The sequence below is a fragment of the Carcharodon carcharias genome, chromosome 9 (assembly GCF_017639515.1).
Source record: "Carcharodon carcharias isolate sCarCar2 chromosome 9, sCarCar2.pri, whole genome shotgun sequence".
Classification (NCBI taxonomy): Eukaryota; Metazoa; Chordata; class Chondrichthyes; order Lamniformes; family Lamnidae; genus Carcharodon; species Carcharodon carcharias.
Genome location: NC_054475.1, coordinates 52,537,909 through 52,556,892, shown reverse-complemented (window position 1 = coordinate 52,556,892; position 18,984 = coordinate 52,537,909). Strand labels below are relative to the sequence as shown.

Sequence of the window (18,984 nt, the reverse complement as noted above, 5' to 3'; positions counted from 1 at the left end):
TACCCTATAATGCTGGAATCTCTCCATAATTTCCCTGCAGATTTGTTCCTCCACATCCTTTCCACTAGTTGTTGGCCTATAGGCCACACCGAGAAATGTAATTGCACCCTTTTTGTTCCTTAGCTCTAGCCAAATTGATTCTGTCCTTGAACCCTCTGGGACATCCTCTTTCACCAGCATGGCAATGCTGTCCTTAACCAATACCACCACCCCTCCTCCTTCCTTTCCAATCTTTTCTGAACACCTTGTACCTGGGATTATTTAGTTCTGCCCTTCCTTGAGCCAGGTCTCTGTTATTGCCACAACATCATATTTACACTTGGCAATCTGCACCTGTAACTCCCCAATCTTATTTACTACAAACCGTGCATTCACATACATGCATAGTAACCCTAATCTAGATTTTGTTACTTTCTCCCTCACCCCAATTTCACCTTACTTATTATTCCCTATTCCCTATAGTATTGCTACCTGTCTCTCCCAGTATTTTGTGCACCCTGGTATTCCTCTCTAATATTTTCTCTTGGTTCCCACATCCCTGCTGAATTAGTTTAAAATGCTCCCAACAGCACTAGCAAAAAGGCCCACAAGGAACTCAGTCCAGGCTCTGTTCACATGCAATCCATCTGGCTTGTACAGGTACCATCTCCCCCAGAGCCAGTCCCATTGTCCCAGGAATGTAAAGCCCTCCCTCTTGCACCATCTTTCCAGCCACACATTCATTTGCCTTATCCTCCTATTTCTGTACTCACTGGCACGTGGCTCAGGGAGTAATCCAGAGATTACTACATTTGAGGTCCTGTTTTCTAATTTTCTACCTAGCTCCCTAAATTCTGATCGTCTCAAACCCAACTGCTATTAAGCCAAGACCGACCACAGGGCCAATTAGGTACAATCTTCTCAAAGTACTGATGGTGAAGTATAAAAAGGCAGTCCAGAGGCGGAACATATAGGCTAAACTTATAATAGTTGAGCAAACAATTGTTTTTGCATTGGTTATGGACTATATGTCTGTGTTGCAGCAGACTACAAAATCCTCAAGAGGACTCAGCTGAGAACCATGTACAGTGCACATCATCTGATTCATCCCTCCAAATGCTATCTTGTGGAAGCAGTGAGAAAGAAGATGATGAGATCTCGGTACATGGGTAAGGCAGTGACTGTGAGGGATGTGGGTGGTGGATGGGGCTGGTTCTCATTTTTGCTTTTGGTGAAAAATGTTTGCATTTTCCTCCCGTTGTCTTTTTCATTTTAAACACTTTAACAGTATGAGGGAGGTCAGTGCAAAGGACCTACATGATTAGTACAGTGCAAGCTTGCAAGGTCATTGAACATTTTTTGGCATTAAGCTGCCATGTGCATAGTGCTGCCACTGAATGAGATTCCCATCTCCTTCTAATGGCTACAGAGCATGTCTGCTTGGTCAAAGCCTGAGTCGTTCCCTTCTAAACAATGTCTCCCTCTTCTGGGAGATTTATTATACTTGATGGGGAAGGGTTTGGTTTGCACTGCCTCAAAGGATGGTGGAAACATTTGAATGAGCCTCCTTCTGTGGCCTATCATTCTGTGGTTCCATATCAGGGTGGAGAACTTTACCATGTGATGGTGACTATTAGCCTGAGAAAACTCCTCACTTTTTCAAAGTGGTTGATATCTCAAGTGTGTAATAACTCATCGACAGCCCACGTGGCTGTGCAGATTCATTGTACCACTGGGGTTTTACACTTTCCTCAGTTCATAAGAATTAGGAGCAGGAGTAGGCCATTCTGCCCCTCGAGCCTGCTCCACCATTCAATATGATTATGACTGATCTCTTTGTGGCCTTAACTCTACTTTCCTTCCTGTCCCTACATAACCTTTGACTGCCTTGTACATCAAAAACATGTCTAACTGGGCCTTGAACATATTCAACAATAACACAGCCTCCACTGCTCCGTGGGAAGGGAATTCTAAACATTAATGACTGTTTGAGAAAAGAAATTCCTCCTCATCTCTGATTTGAATGGGAGACCCCTTATTTTGAAACTGTATCCCCTAGTTCTAGAATGTCCCAGGAGAGGAAACATCCTCTTAGCAACTACCCTGTTTCAATAAGATCCCTCGCATTCTTCTAAATGCCAATGAGTATAAGCTCAACTTTTCCTCATAAGACAACCCTTTCATCCCAGGAATCAGCCTAGAGAACCTTTTCTGAACTGCTTTCAATGCAAGTATATCCTTCCTTAAGTAAGGAGACCAAAACTGTACACAGTACTCAAGGTGTGGTCTCACAATGCCCTGTACAGTTGTAGCAAGCACTCCCTACTTTTATATTCCATTCCCCCTTACAATAAAGACCATAATAACTAATAGCACGTCTGTGATAGTGAGTGGGAGTGGAGCTGCTTGCTCTTCAGTGAGTGACCCAACAAGCAATGACTGAATCGTCTGGAATTACGAAGCCAGTCATGATCCTCCTGTAGATCTCACATTCTGTACACATGTTAATCGACAGTATAATTGATATCCAAATGGTTTGTTTTGGCTGAAAATTTCATTCTCTGCCCTGATCCCTGACATCAAAAGTTGTCAGATCTACAATACTGGAACTTGTTAACATAGCAGCTGCAGTGGTGTACAGGTTAGATTTTATGTCTGTCCACCATTTAATCTGCTCAACTCATTCCATACTGATTATAGAGGGAATAACATATCCCAAGGGTGACTGGAATTGAATCACCTAATGCCAGTGTACAGAGGTTTATGGCTGCAGAGAATAAATGAGCAACTGCTCATGAACAGAGCCTCATAGTGTCTCAGAGTCTCAGCCGTGACTCCGTTGGTAGCATTCTTACCTCTGGGTCAGAAGATTGCAGGTTTAAGGCCTACTCCTGAGACTTGAGCACAAAAATCTAGGCAGACACTCAAGTATGGTAGTGATAGTGCTGCGTTGTCAGAGGTGTTGGTTTTGGATGTAACATTAAATCAAGAGCCTACCTGCCCTCTCAGGTGGATGTAACAGATCCCACGGCACTATTTTGAGGAAAAGAATGGGATCAGCATTCGATTCCATCAGGTTTCAGGCTTTGGGACTGTAGTGGGGATAAACACATCCCATTCCATAGAGAATCAGTTACCTACTCATGAAATCAGTTTATGTGCTTGTTCTTGCTCTTCACAATCATTCGCACTGGATAGATCACTATCTGGAAGATCCTATCAGAAATTCAGATGCAAATCACCAGAATTTTTTGTCCCTTAAAATTAAAGATGGGAAATGATGGGCAACCTGTGTCAGAATTTCCAATAGAAGCTCGCAGTGAATAAAGATCCTATATCTGGATGCTTTCACTCACTTTCGCTCTCTCTTGCTCTCACTCTCTCTCTCTCACATTTCTCTCACTCAGTCTCTCTCTCTTTCACTGTGTCCTTATCTCATAGAATCATAGAAATGATTACAGCACTGACAGAGGCCATTGGGCCCACTGAACCTGTGTCAACTCACTGCAAGAGCACTTTTAGTTAGTTGCATTTCCCTTCCCTTTCCCTGTATCTCTCCGTTTTTTTTCTCTTCAGACGCTTATCCAATTCTCTTTTGAAAGCCAGGATTAAATCTGCCTCCAAAACCTCAACTGCACATCAGTGTAAGGAAAATCTGCATTTCTATAGCACGTTCCACACCCTCGGGATACCCCAAAATGTTTCACAGCCAATTATTTTTTTTTTTAAATTGAAGTGCAGTTACAGCAAATTCCGTCAAATAGTAAATGAGTTAGATAACCAGTTACCCAGTTTCCTGGGGTGTTTGTTGAATGATGAACAGTGACCAGGACATTACAAATCTGCCCAAAATGGAAAGCCTCCTCAATATTTACTATGTGTTAATAGCTGCATTAACGATTTGTTTTTACTATTCATTCATGGGATGTGAGCATCGCTGGCTAAGCCAGCATTTATTGCCCATCCCTATTTGCCCTTGAGAAGGCAGTGATGAACTGCCTTCTTAAACTGCTGAAGTCCATGTGGTGTAGGTACACCCACAGTGCTGCTAGGGAGGGAGTTCCAGGATTTTGACCCAGCAACAGCGAAGGAACGGCGATATATTTCCAAGTCACGATGGTGAGTGACTTGGAGGGAAACTTGCAGGTGGTGATGTTCCCATCTAACTGCTGCCCTGTCCTTTTAGGTGGTAAAAGTCATGGGTTTGGAAGGTGCTGTTGAAGAAGTCTTGGTGAATTGCTGCAGTGCATCTTGTAAATGGTACACACTGCTGCTACTGTGCATTGGTGGTGCAAGGAGTGAATGTTTAAGGTGGTAGATGGGGTGCCAATCAACCGGGCTGCTTTGTACTGAATAGTGTTGAGCTTCTTGAGTGTTGATGGAGCTGCGCTCATCCAGGCAAGTGGAGAGTATTCCATCACATTCCTGACTTGTGCCTTGTAGATGGTGGATAGGCTTTGGGGTGTCAGGAGGTGAGTTACTCATCGCAGGATTCCTAGCCTTTGACTGGCTCTTGTAGCCACAGTATTTAAATGGCTAGTCCAGTTCAGTTTCTGGTTAATGGTAACCCCCAGGATGATGATAGTGGGGGATTCAGTGATGGTAATGCCATTGAATGTCAAGGGGCGATGGTTAGATTCTTTCTTTTTGGAGATGGTTATTGCCTGACACTTGTGTGGTGCAAATGTTATTGCCACTTGTCAGCCGAAGCCTGGATATTGTCCAGGTCTTGCTGCAAATGGACATGGACTGCTTCAGTATCTGAAGAGTTGCAAATGGTGCTGAACAATCATCGGCGAATATCCCCACTTCTGACCTTATGATGGAGGGAAGGTGCTGAAGTTGTTTGGGTCTAGGACACTACCCTGAGGAACTCCTGCAGTGATGTGCTGGATCTGAGATGACTGACCTCCAACAACCACAGCCATCTTCCTTTGTGCTAGGTATGACTCCAACCAGCAGAGAGTTTTGCCCCTGATTCCCATTGACTCCAATTTTACTAGGGCTCCTTGATGTCACATTCAGTCAAATGCAGCCTTGATGTCAAGGGCAGTCACTCTCACCTCACCTCTCGAGTTCAGCTCTTTTGTCCATATTTGAACCAAGACTGTAATGAGGTCAGGAGCTGAGTGGTCCTGGAGGAACCCAAACTGAGTGTCAGTGAGCAGGCTATTGCTTAGTAAATGCTGTTTCATTGCACTGTCCCTGTCACCTTGCATCATTTTGCTGATGATCAAGAGCGGACTGATGGGGCGGTAATTGGCCACCTTGGATTTGTCCTGCTTTTTGTGGTCAATAATGTATCTACTAATATTGCCAACATTAAATTCTGGATTTATGTATTGTTTTCAAATTCCTGGATCAGGAAACAAGAGGAGCTTGGAAGAAATAATGAACTGGAAATCTGGATCAGATAAACCAGAATGCCCCTCAACAAGTTAGAACTGGACACTTCCTGAGCTCACGGGGAACAATAACGTATTCCTCAGATGATGGGTGCAAGGCATTGGCCACCCAAGCCAACATTTATGAATTAAAACCTAGGTGGTGGAGGGGTGGGGGGGCGTGGAGTGAGGGCATCTGAGACCCTCCTGCTAAGACTCTTAGCCTAAGAGGTGTTCTGAGGATAACAGATAACCCCGGTTAAGTACCGTCTTTAGAAAAGAGCCAGGTTACTATTTGGCTTGGAACAGGATAGCAGGTTAAGTGTGGGCAGAGATGTTCCATTGCATGTGGACTATATTGGCTCTTAGTACCACGACAGTCAGTTTTGGCAGACTATTGAACCATAGAGAGTATCAGAGGCAAAATCGATCCTGTCCTTGCCTAACATGTACTTTGGCACATGTTACTGGACAGCTCAGGAGTGGAAGATCAGAAGATACTGAGGCCAGTTGTAGCACACCTACCAAAGTAGGGAATTGGCTAAGCCAGGGATTTATTGAACCTATGGCTTTCCTGGTCTCTATTCCTGGGCCCCAAATTTTTAAGGTGTGTCTTCAAGGAGGAGAGATAGAAGGATGAGGTTTAGGGAGGGAATTTGAGAGCTGGGGATCTAGGCAGCTGAAGGCACCAATGGTGATGGAAAGGAAATTGGGGGTGCTCAGGGGACATAGAATTGAAGCAACACAGAGTACATGGAGGACTGTAATGCTTGAGGAAGTTACAAAGATAGGGAGGAGCAAGACCATGGAGGGATTTGAAAATACGATGGGAATTTTAAAATTGGATCATTGCCAGACCAGGAGGCAATGTAGATAATTGAACAAAGGGGCAATGCTGACAATGACGGGTGATTGGGACTTGTTGCGAGTTGGATAAGTTTACAAAGGGTGGAAGGTGGGAGGCTGGGCAATGGGGCAGTGGAATAGTTGAGTCTGTAGATAACAAAATGGATGAGGGTTTTAGCAGCACTTGGGCTGCGGATGGGGTGAAGACCAGAGATGTTACAGGGGCTGAGGAGATGGTGCAGGAGGGAGGGCTTTAGCTTCCTGGATCACTGGGTCTATTTCTGGTGAAGGTGGGGCCTGTACAAGTTGGATGGATTGCACCTGAACCGGAACGGGACCAACATCCTTGCGGGGAGGTTTGCCAGTGCTGCTGGGAGGGAGTTTAAACTAATTTGGCAGGGGGATGGGATACAGAATGGAGGTACAGTAGGGGGTGATACACAGCCAAACATAGAAGAGAAACTAAGCCAGCCTGGAAGGCAGAGCAAATATAGACCTGTTAAGGCACAAGGGAATAATGCAAGGCTGGATTGCATCTATTTTAATGCAAGGAGTCTTACAAGTAAGGCAGATGAATTGAGGGCATTGATTAACAAATGGGAATATGATATTGTTGCTATCCCAGAGACATAGTTGAGGGAAGGGCAGGACTGGCAGCTCAATATTCCATGGTATAGACGGGGTGGGGAGAAGGGTGTAACAGAGGAAGTGGCATTGAACTATTGATCAAGGAGTCAATTACTGCAGTAAGGGGGAATGATATCTTAGAAGATTCCTCAAATTAGGCCATATGGGTAGAACTTAAAAACAAAAAGAAGGCAATTACTTTGCTGTGAGTATACTGTAGGCCTCCAATGGTCAGGGGAAGATAGAGGAGCAGACATGTAGGCAAATCTCAGAGAAGTGTAAAAATAATAGGGTAATAATAGTAGGGGATTTCAGCTTCCACAGTATTAACTGGGATAGTCTTAGTATGAAAGGCTTAGAGGGGGTGGAATTCTTAAAGTGCATCTAGGAGACCTTTTTGAGCCAGCACATAGAAAGTCCTACAAGAGAAGGGGAGGGGCGTACAGAAGCTAATCTTAGGGAATAAAGCCGGAAAGTGGGGGAGCATTTCGGGGATAGTGACCATAACTCTGTAAGATTTAAGGTAACTATGGAAAAGGACAAAGATGGACCAGAAATAAAGGTCCTGAATTGGGGGAAGGCTAAGTTCAATATGATAAGACAGGATCTGGCCGAAGTGGACTGGGAGTAGCCACTTGTAGGAAAGACGACATCAGACCAGTGAGAGTGATTCAAAAAGGAAATAGTGAGAGTTCAGGGACAACATGTTCCCATAAAGGTGAAAGGTAGGACAAACAAGTCCAGGAAACCCTGGATATCAAGGGATAGAGGATTGGATAAGGAGAAAAAAAGGAGGCTTATGGTAGATACAGAAGGCTGAAAACAGCGGAAGCCCTTGAGGACTATAGAAAGTATTGGGGGTACTTAAAAAAGTAATTAAGAGAGTGAAGAGAGGGCATTAAAAAACAATGATGGGCAAGATAAAGGAAAATCCCAAGGCATTTTATAAATATATTAAGCGCAAGAGGATAACCAGGGAAAGAGTGGGGCCCATTAGGGACCAAAGTAGCAATGTGTGTGTGGAGCCAGAGGAAGTAGCTGAGGTTTCAAATGATTACTGTTCACCTGTGTTCACTATGAAGAAGGATGAAGGTGTAGAAATCAGGGAGGGGAATGTGATATACTTGAACAAGTTAGTATTGAAAGGAAGGGGGTGTTAGTGGCTTTAGCGGGTTTAAAAGTGGATAAATCCGCAGGCCCAGATGAGATGTATCCCAGGCTGCTATGTGAGGCAAGGGAGGAGATTGCAGGGGCTGTGACACTAATTTTCAAATCCTTTCTGGCCACAGTGGAGGTGCCAGAGGACTGGAGGACAGCAAATGTGGTATCGTTATTCAGGGAGGATAGTAGGGATAAAGCAGGTAATTACAGGCCATTGAGTCTAACATCAGTGGTAGGAAAAGTATTGGAAAAAATTCTGAGGGACAGGATTAATCTCCGCTTGGTGAGGCAGAGATTAATAAGAGATAGTCAGCATGGCTTTGTCAGGGGGAGATCATGTCCAACAAATTTGATTAAAATTTTCAAGGAGGTGACTAGTTGTGTAGATGAGGGTATGCACTTGATGTAGTCTACATGGACATCAGTAAGGCTTTTGACAAGGTCGCGGATGGGAGAGTGGTCAAGAAGGTAAGAGCCCACGAGACCCAGGGCAATTTGGCAAATTGGATCCAAAATTGGCTTAGTGGCAGGAGGCAGAGGGTGATGGTCAAAGGTTGTTTTTGCATTTGGAAACCTGTGATGAGTGATGTACTGCAGGGATCAGTGCTGGGACCCTTGCAGTTTCTAGTGTATGTTAATGATTTAGATCTGAATGTAGGAGGTATGATCAGTAATTTTGCAGATAACATGAAAATTGGTGGTGTCGTAAATAGTGAAGAGGAAAGCCTTAGATTACAGGATGATACAGATGGGCTGGTAAGGTGGGCAGAGCAGTGCCAAATGGAATTTAATCCTGAGAAGTGTGAGGTGATGCATTTTGGGAGGACTAACATGGCAAGGGAATACACAATGAATGATAGGGTCCTAGGAAGTACAGAGGATCAGACGGACCTTGGTGTACATGTCCATAGATCCCTGAAGGCAGCAGCACAAATAGATAAGAAGGTTATATGGGATACTTGCCTTTATTAGCTGAGGCATAGAATATAAGAGCAGGAGGTTATGTTGGAGCTTTATAAAACGCTAGTTAGGCCACAGCTGGAGTAATGTGTGCAGTTCTGATCGCCACACTATGGAAGGGTGTGATTGCACTGGAGAGGGTGCAGAGGAGATTCACCAGGATGTTGCCTGGGCTGGAGCGTTTCAGCTTTGAAGAGAGACTGGATACGCTGGGGTTGTTTCCCTTAGAGCAGAGGAGGCTGAGGGGGGACCTGATAGAGGTGTACAAAATTATGAGGGGCATAGATATTGTAGATAGAAAGAAACCTTTCCCCTTAGTGGAGGTGTCAGTAACCGGGGGAATAGGTAAGGGGCAGCAGGTTTAGAGGGGATTTGAGGACATTTTTTTTCACCCAGAGGGTTGTTGAAATCTGGAACATACTGCCTGAAGGGATGGTAGAGGCAGGAACCTCCACAACACTTAAGAAGTATTTAGATGAGCACTTGAAACTCCATAGCAAACAGGGCTAATCTCCCTAAATCATTGGGGGAATTTGAATATTCTAAAAGAATCTCAAGATACTGAAAAACTTTGTTCTCATGAGTAACAAGATTAAATGAAGACATTTCACACCTCAATCTTCTCTTTGCATGATGCTGAGATTTCCTTTAAAGTATTTGGACCATAGTAGCAAATGAGGAGCAAAGTGATGCAGCCAATGGCCAAGGCCCATTTGTAACAATGAACAAAGTTGGTAGGTTGGTATGGATAAGACTAAAAATTGGCTGGACAAGTTAGGACCGCTCTCCTTGGAACACAGAAGGTAGAATGTGACTTAATTGAGGTTTTCAAGATGTTGAGAATTTTGATAGAAAAGTTAGAGAAAGGCTGGTCTTTCTGGCTAGTGAGCCAATAACCAAAGGTCATACATTTAAAAGCATTCACAAAATATGTAAAGGGAGATGAGGAAATTTTTTTTTAAACTCCAACAGCTCTACTTGTAAAGGTGATGGAAGTTGATTCCATAAACAATTTTAATAGAGTTGGACTGACAAAAAATGGGAGTTTTGGACTAGGCAGGACTGCTCTTTCAAAGAGCCAGCACAGGCACGATGGGCCAAATAGCCTCTTCTTGGACTCTAAGTTTCAATAATTCTATGATTCTATGACATAGGGAATTTTAAATCCTTTCAGTGTGCTGCACTTATCGATGATTGTTTTAGTTATGCATGCACTCAGCTGCTTTGTTCAGTTCTCGGGGGCGTTCTAAGTTTGAGACTTATTGATTTTTCTTCACCGTTTATTTAAAAGATGACATTCGTAACTTGAATTGCCTAAAAAGTTTCAGCTGAAACAAACCCTCGCTTTTATCAATGATGTGTACAGATACTCTAGTGTCCAACACCACATGCACAATGCATAAAACACACAATGACGAAGAGTCTTTGATGTGCCTTGGCTCGGTACTAAGTACACCAAGAAAGACTTGTGATTATATTTTTAGCAATTATTTTAAACACTTGTATTTAAATAGGTTCATAGATAAAGTAATTTCATATTGCACCTACCTCGAGAGTTCTACTTCAGAATGGACACAACGATAACTTATTTTTAATGATGGAATGTCAAAGCCTATTTTTTATTATACTATAGAAAGGTCCATTCACATGATTTCAGGCTGTAGACCAGAAGCTTCAAGGATTTCATGGCCCACCCAGGCTGACAGTCATGATAGAGATGTCAATCATGCTGATACTTAGGGACCTGTCCCATTATTATTCAATCCAAGAGGTTGCAGCAGGAAAACTACTGTCAATCCAGGAAATTCACAATCGTCGTTGGCTTAAATTGGGGTAGGGAAGTGGGTGTATATATGAAAATCAATGTTTCATAGGCCTGGCAGTGAGATGTAAAAATACCCAGGAAATTAGGGCATGTTGTAAAATGCCTTTAAGGGGTAGCAGCATGTCATTACTTTAAGGGAAGCGTGTCATGTGATCAAGCTTCAGTTTCACTTGGCCTGGAGCAGAGCACAACTGCACAGCTCTGTAGCCCTCATGTCCCCAAGCTTTCTATCCGTGTATATATAATGAACTCTCAGCATGTTTGCACAATCTCTTATGAGTGATTGGTGCCTTTCTGTCATTATTAATACACACATGGGGCATAGTGCAAGTAATGGCACAACTCATTTACACCATAATTTCCTCCATCTTATGCAGGAAAATTAATCCAGTTCCACAGATGCACAAGTCTCCAGGAAATTCTGGGCCAGTGTCTCAATGTCACTTTCCCTCCCTGGAAGGACTTGTTATTTCAGACTAGTCTTCAGTCGGACCTGTTCCACTATCGGGGGAGGCAGTGGCATTGTCACTGGACTAGTGTTCCAGAGACTCAGGGTAATGCTCTGGGGACCTGGGTTTGAATCCCACCATGGTAGATGGCGAAATTTGAATTCAATGAAAATCTAGAATTAAAAGTTTGATGACCATGAAACCATTGCTGATTGTTGTAAAATCCCATCTAGTTCATTAATGCCCTTGAAAAAACTCAGCAGGTCTGGCAGCATCGGCGGAGAAGAAAAGAGTTGACGTTTCGAGTCCTCATGACCCTTTGACAGAACAGTTCTGTCGAAGGGTCATGAGGATTCGAAACATCAACTCTTTTCTTCTCCGCCGATGCTGCCAGACCTGCTGAGTTTTTCCAGGTAATTCTGTTTTTGGTTTTGGATTTCCAGCATCCGCAGTTTTTTGTTTTTATCACTAATGCCCTTACTTGGCCTGGCCTACATGTGACTCCAGACCCACAGCAATGTGGTTCACCCTTAAAAATGCCCTCTGAACAAGGGCAGTAAATTCTGGCCTAGCCAGTGACGCCAACATCCCATGAGTGAATAAAAAATGCTATTGGAGAGTGAGTGGCTCCAAAGATAGTTCCGCAGGTCCAGGTCATTTCTGACCTTTAGGCATTAGAGTTTGGGATATTTGGTGCTGCTTGGGAGTGAATCAATTGACACTCTCCTCTTTCTATTTTATATCCTATAGGCAAAACCAGGAAGAAAAAATAGGTATTATAACAGAGAGTGAAACATTGAACAGTGAGGCTACAGAGACAGAGAATGAGACTGAGGACGGAGATGAATGGATTTCGGACACAACAAGCGAGAGCTCATTGACGTGAGTAACACAGCCTGAGGCAACAGCAAGCGCAATTCCCGACAGAGGTTAGATGAAAACCAGGAATCATGGAAATCCAAAATTAGAAGAGATAATGAAGGAAGTGCATTTCAAGTGAATCAGCATTTGAAAGAGAAAGTTCTACTGAAATGAGCCCATCTAATGATTCTCTCTCCTGTTTGGATGCTGCTGGTCTTTCTGTATGTTTCCAGCACATTCTGTTTTTATTTCCAACTCCTATTGCGTGAAAGCACTCTTCCAATTTTCTGCTGTGGGGTCTTATTTTGTGTTTTCGGGAAGACTGTTTGCTTTTTGTCAGCTGGGCCCTACAGGAACACTAGCATCGCCAGGAGTAGGATGGTCAGATCCTGTCACACCCAACTGCAATGCCAATGTAAACTTGCCAGCTTTGCTAAGGCTGGGTGCCAGAAAGGCCCACATGATTTAGCAGAGGTTCCAGGTGTTCGGTTTCCGCAAAAACTTGCATTTACATAGCACCTTAATGTACTAAAATGCCCAAGGCCAGGATTTTCTATGCCCTCCAGTGTCGGGAGTGTTTGGTGGCGTAATTGGACATTATGGCGTGATCGGTTTCATGACGGCGTGAAACCAGTTTGCGATCGTCCGCTCAGCCTGTCGACGGTGGGCCACATTTCCTGCCATTGGATGTCAACAACCTCATTGTAATACATCTGCATATCATTGTTAGGCCTGGAATTGCACTAATTGCCATAGCAGACGGGTAAAATGGAGTCCTACCCACCAACGAAAATGGCTGGTTTTCACGCCATATCTTCCCGAGCCCACCTCATTATTTATGCATTCCCGGGAAACACGCTGTTTCCATGGCAGATGAGTTCTCATTCGCCCGCTTGCCATCATCCCGCTTTTGCACCATGCCAGCCGCCATTTTTAAAAGGCACCCGCCAGCAAAGCACTGATCACCACCAGCTCACCACCACTGTCCGGTAGATATGGCCAGCAAAGGCAAAAAGACTGCAGCCCCTGCTTCAATGATGTGTCCCTCGATTGACTGCTGGATGTTGTGGAGGCGGATGGGATTTGTTCTGGCGACAAGATGGGTCGCAATGTCACCAACCCGGCTTGAGAGGTGGTGGCAACGGTGGTCAGCGCAAACACCCTGCAGAGGAGGGCAGCCACCCAGTGCCGCAAAAGGATGAATGATCTTCTCTGTTCCACCAGGGTAAGTCACTCTTTTCATCACTCCCAACTCACACACTCACAAACCCAGCACACACCAACAGGGCCCTCACTCACTGCCAGCTTAAGGGGCATCACCATTCACTCTTTCACACACACAGTCATTGTCCTCATCTTGTCCATGGGACCACTCACCACCCACACAGACCAGGCATACTTATCACCAGGCCCTGATACACTGTCCCCATCTCTATCCATGCAGGACAAACTGGTACATAACAGGAGGGAAAGGTCACAGGCAGGTGAAGGGATGCCAGAGATCAAAGTTCTGACAGAATTCAAAAACAGAGCCATCCAGCTGGCCAGCGATGACTGGGACCGGTCCTGTGCTGACGGTGAGGTCGGCGCTGCTCTACCAAGTGAGGATCCAGCAGTGCAACATCCATCAGACAGCCATGCTGTGAGTGATGTGTCCTGTTTCACAGGCCACTGCCATGCATTAATTATCTCCCCTTGCTTTCGCAGACACATCTGCCAAAACAGCCGACGGAGTCCACAACTCAGAGCCTCCAAACAAGCTCTGAAGAAACCTCTGAAGAGGAATCTGAAGGCACCCTCCTTGAAGTCCCGTCACAGCACTCACCCACACCCTCCACCAGCACAGGGACACACACCTCGGTGGGACCTAGCTTTAGAGTAGCCCTGGGATCACAATCTGGTGAGCACATTGCACTTTCTGGTCCACAGCAGGTGGAGGCATGGACTGCCCAGGTCCCTGGCACTCGGAGGACTGCTGGAGGCCAGAACGTTGCTGAGTCTAAGTCAGATGATGAGCATCTGGACTCGGTCATGTCACAGTTGCTGAAGCTGCAAAGGCAAGCTCGGGAACATCAGGAAGGGATGGCCACTGCACTTCTCAGATTGCAAGGCACGATGGGGGAGTCTGTCCGTCTTCAGGCTGAGGTGATAGCGCTGGCATGCCAACACACCAAGGTCAACACTGGTAGGATGGTGGCTGCCATGGAGACCTTGGTCCAAGACGTCACTCCTGCACTGCTACGCGGGCTTAACTCCATTGCTGATGCCATAGTTGGCCTCCAACAGTGTGTATTCGAGAGGAGTGCTGGGCAGCTTGATCTCTCTCCAGCTACCCCTTCCACTCACAGAGTCAGCCAGGGGCCCTCGGGCACCCATAGGGAGGAGGATCAACAGGTGCACACCCCAGGGCCATCCAACCTGGTGACTCTGCGAGTGACCAGCCCATCAAATCCCCTCCTCCTGTGACCCCAACAGCTCCAGCTCCACAGGCCAAGGAGGGTGTCATTGCCACACAGCAGGACCCTGAAAGCAGGCTGGGGCCCTCCAAGTCTCGGCCCTCCAGAGGACACCTGCCAAAGTCATCACAGATAGGGCATAGCAGTCAGCAGGCTGCCTCCACCTCTGCTCGATGTCCAGGGAGCACCAAGCTGAGGCAGCAGCATTAGGAAAGTTATGTAAAAGTAGTTTTACAGCTTGGCAACGGGGGTTGATCACTTGTACATAATGTTCACTATTGTCAATAAACTCCTAAGAATGTCTCCCTGTCTATGGCTCCTTGTTCTGATGAACAGTGTTCTTGTCACTCAGATATGAAACCTTTCTGCACAAGATAAAGGCAGGTGTCTCAGTCCAGGGCCTCTTCCCTGTGCTTTGTGCAGCTTTCAGACCAAAGTGATGGTCCAACCTCACACTCCCTGGAAACATTACTGATGTCTGCATCTAGGTAGTGCTGGTCATTGCTGTCAGAATGTAGCGGGAACGCGTCATAGAGCTCTCTCATTGTCTCTGTTTGCTCTCAGCACCTTAAAGGTGGGGCTGGCCCCCATCACACCAGCATCTGTGACCAATGGTGCTGTGCACCAGCTCCTGAAGGGCTGAGGTGCTGAAGGCAGACACAGCATCAGATGCGACTAAAGTTTCATGGCTGCGTCTTTGAGATGGCCCTGATCATGGAGCGCAAGTGAATTGCCCGCTGCCAGACCTGAGTCAGACATTCTCAGAGGCTGTGTGAAGACTTATGGAGTGTCCTCACTGCATGTTGTCATCATCCTCCTGCGATCGAGCGACTATTGTGGCATCCGCTGGATCTCCATGACAGGAGCGTTCTCACAGAGGGTATTGGTGCTGCCTTAAGCCAGACTGGAGTCAAACATTCACAACTGCGATGTGAGGATCTATGGGGACACTGCATGTCATCATCATCTTCCACAAATCTGGCAGCTATGAGGGCCTCCTGAGTGCGCCTGCCTTGTCTAACTTGTGTAAGAGCCTGATCCCCGTCATCATCACCACCAAGGTCCCCCTCACCGTCATCTCCATCAGCATCCTCCTCATCGGAGAAGATGTACAGCTCCTCCATATCCTCCACAGCCAGCTCCTCTCCCAGTTGGAGCACCAGGTTGTAAAGGGTGCAGCAGACAACAATGATGTGTGACACCCTCTGTATTGCAGGTCTCCACCAGACTGGTCCAGGCACCGGAACCGCATCTTCAGTATTCCAATGGCCTGCTCTACAAAGTTGTGAGTTGCAGCATGAGCCTCATTATAGCGTCGCTCTGCTGCAGTCTGAGGCTGCTGCCCAGGTATTATCAGTCACAGCCTCTGTGGGTAGCCCTTGTCCCCAAGGAGCCAATCCTGCAGCCTTTGTTGACCCCGGAAGACTGCAGAGATCTGTGAGCGTCTCAGGATGTAGGCATCGTGCGCACTCCCTGGAAACAATGTGCGTACCAGCTGCACGTTCAGTGAGTGGAAGCCCTTGAGGTTGATGAAGTCCACTGAGTGCAGCGACAGAGATCTGAGCACCACATGAGTGCAGTCAATCGCATCCTGCACCTGTGGGAACCCCGTGATCAGGGCGAATCCAATGGCCCTTGCATCCTGGCTGTCCTGGTCCCGGGTGAAATGCACAAAGTTGTGTGCTATGGAGAAGATGGCATCCGTGACCTCATGGATGCATTTGTCGGTGGCGGATTGTGAAATCCCACAGAGGTCGCCTGTGGAGCCCTGAAAGGAGCCATTGGCATAGAAAATGAGTGCTGCAGTCACTTTCACAGCCACTGGCAGTGGATGCCCTCCATGTCCCATTGGCGCCAAGTCCTACAGTAAGTGGCAGATGTGAGCTACCAGGTCCCTAGATATGCACAGTCGTCGGTGACACTGGTTCTCCCTCATCTGCAGGAATGGCAGGTGGCATCTATAGACCCTGGGTGTCACTAGGCGCCGAGCAGCCACGGCTCGCTGTCACTCCTGGGCAGCGTATGCAGGAGCCCCTGCTGCCCCTTCATGAGGTTCCTGCTCCTGCCTTTACACAGCCAGGAGCCTCAGTCACTCTCTCCTCCATCTTCTAGAGTCCCTGTAGGCCATCAGGCACATACAGCTAGGTCACCAGGATCCATGATCCTCACGTGGTCCTCCTGCAGCATGAAAGAGAGAGAGAGACGTGGTTATCATGACTGTACTTAGTACCTTCTCTGGCCTGTGTGACCGCCCCTTAACACTTCCTGGAGAGTGCTGGCCACCCCTCAGATGGCCAGAGATGAGTGCACTGCATGACTGCCCTGTCAGCCTGCGACATAGGGGACACTGGTCAAAGTGAGATGCTGAGATTGCAAAGGGCTGTGAATGCCTCCAGCAGTGACTGCTACATGGCCAGTGTTGGCAAGGAGATTGTACAATGTGTTCAGTCCAGCTGCACCAATAAAGTGGTGGTGGACTCGAAGTATGTACCGGGGGTTGAGGGGGTGTCGGGGGATGGTAAGGTATGTAGTACTTGGTGGCCCTTTGGTGCCTCTGCATTGCTTGCATGGACGGGCAGGCCAGGAGCCAGACCCCAATCATATCAATGGCTGCGCCTGATCTGTCTCAGTTGCAGAGGCATGGTCAGTTTATACAGGTGCCCCTAATGCTTGGCCATTTCCCTCGCTTACCCTGCCCCCACCTCGATTGCCTGTGTGCGGGATGCAGCACCAGGGCAGCACTTGACACCCCCCACCCCCACCCTCAGGAGTCACCTCCGAGGCTGACCAGCAATTACCCCTAGACACCCCCACCCCTCAACAGTTGCCTCCGGGGCAAGGGATCAGTTGCCCCTGCCCTCCCAGCACCCATGAGGCCTGTAAACAATGGGCGAGCCATGGAGAACGCTGCTGCTCATTCACCTCAGTTCCTCCAAAGTGAAGGCCACAAGTGCACAGTTGCATGGTTGTGAAACACATTGGCATGCTTTCCCACTGCCTGTGGATGGACAACACAGTGGGGCTGCAAGAGCCTGGCGGGGTCGCCTTTTAATTATATGCTAATGTATTACAATTAGCTCCCTGCCAACCAAAGGTGGGAAATGCAGCCGGCTGTTGGTGGGCTGAGCGGATGATCGCGATCTGCCTTCATGCCGTCATGAAGCAGGCTGCGCCATATTTTCCGCGCATGCCACCTATCACGCCCGCCGCCAGCGGACTCGGAAAATTCTGCCCAGAGTTGAAGCATTTGCAACCATTTTCAGCCAGAAGTGCTGAGTGGATGATTCATCTTGGCTCCTCCTGAAGTCCCCAGCATCACAGATGCCAGTCTTCAGTCACTTCAAATCACTCCACGTGATATCAAGAAATGGCTGAGCACACGCTGTGCAGCAAATATTCTGGGGCTGGACAACATCCCAGCTGTCATGCTGAATACTTGCGCTCCAGAGCTAGCCTAGCCACTACCAAGCTGTTACAGTACATCTACAGCACTGGCAGCTGCCTAAAAATGTGGAAAATGGTCCAGGTATGTCCTGTCTATAATAATCAGAATATTCCAATCTGGCCAATTACTGCCCCATCATCTACTCTCAAACAGCTGAAAAATGATGGAAGGTGTCACCAATAGTGCTGTCAAGTGCATGGCAATAACCTGCTCACCGACGCTCAGTTTGGGTTCCATCAGGACCACTCAGCTCCTGACCTCATTACGGCGCTGGTCCAAACATGTTCAAAAAAGCTGAATTCAAGAGGTGAGTTGAAGGTGATTGTTCTTGACATCAAGGCAGCAATTGACTGAATGTGGCATCAAGGACCCCTGGTAAAATTGAAATCGATGAGAATTAGGTGGGAAACCCCTCCACTGTCTAGATGGCTGGAGTCATACCTAGTAATATGGCTGTGGCCAATTATCTCAACCCCCAGGACATGGCTGCAGGAGTTTCTCAGGGTAGTGTCCTCAGCCCAACCATCTTCAGCTGCTTCATCAATGATCTTCCTTCCATCATAAGGTCAGAAGTGGGGATGACTTACCTGGAGAGAGAGTCAGCAGCAGACAGTGGACCAGGCTGCACTTGAGTTCAAAAAAAGTGATGGAAAAATGGCACCATGGCTTGCTCAACTGAGGAGACTGGAAGACAGTGATAGGGATTTGACAGTTAGATAACAGACAGGCATTTCTGCGGAGGCTGACGTCAATCCAGCATGGTATGTTGCCTCCCTGGTGTTAGAGTGAAGGATGTCACTGAACAGCTGCAGAGCACCCTAAGGGCGGAGACGACATTTTAGGATGGATGTGAAGACATTAGAAAGGGTGCGGATAAGATTCATGAGAATGGTCCCAGGGATGAGGAACTTCAGTTCTGTTGATGGACTGGAGAAGTTGGGACTGTTTTCCTTGGAGAAGAGAAGGTTGAGAGGAGATTTGATTGAGGTAT

At 46.8% G+C, this 18,984-nt stretch overlaps 1 protein-coding gene across 1 annotated transcript in view; it reads left to right on the top strand.

Moving 5' to 3' along the window:
- Positions 1 to 18,984, top strand: part of LOC121282409 (inositol 1,4,5-triphosphate receptor associated 2) — a 74,907-nt gene that overhangs the window by 52,315 nt on the left and 3,608 nt on the right. Inside the window, exons 11-12 of the mRNA XM_041196125.1 lie at positions 1,023 to 1,148; positions 11,982 to 12,113. Of these exons, the coding sequence (XP_041052059.1) occupies positions 1,023 to 1,148; positions 11,982 to 12,113 (258 nt within the window). The remainder of the gene's footprint in view (positions 1 to 1,022; positions 1,149 to 11,981; positions 12,114 to 18,984) is intronic.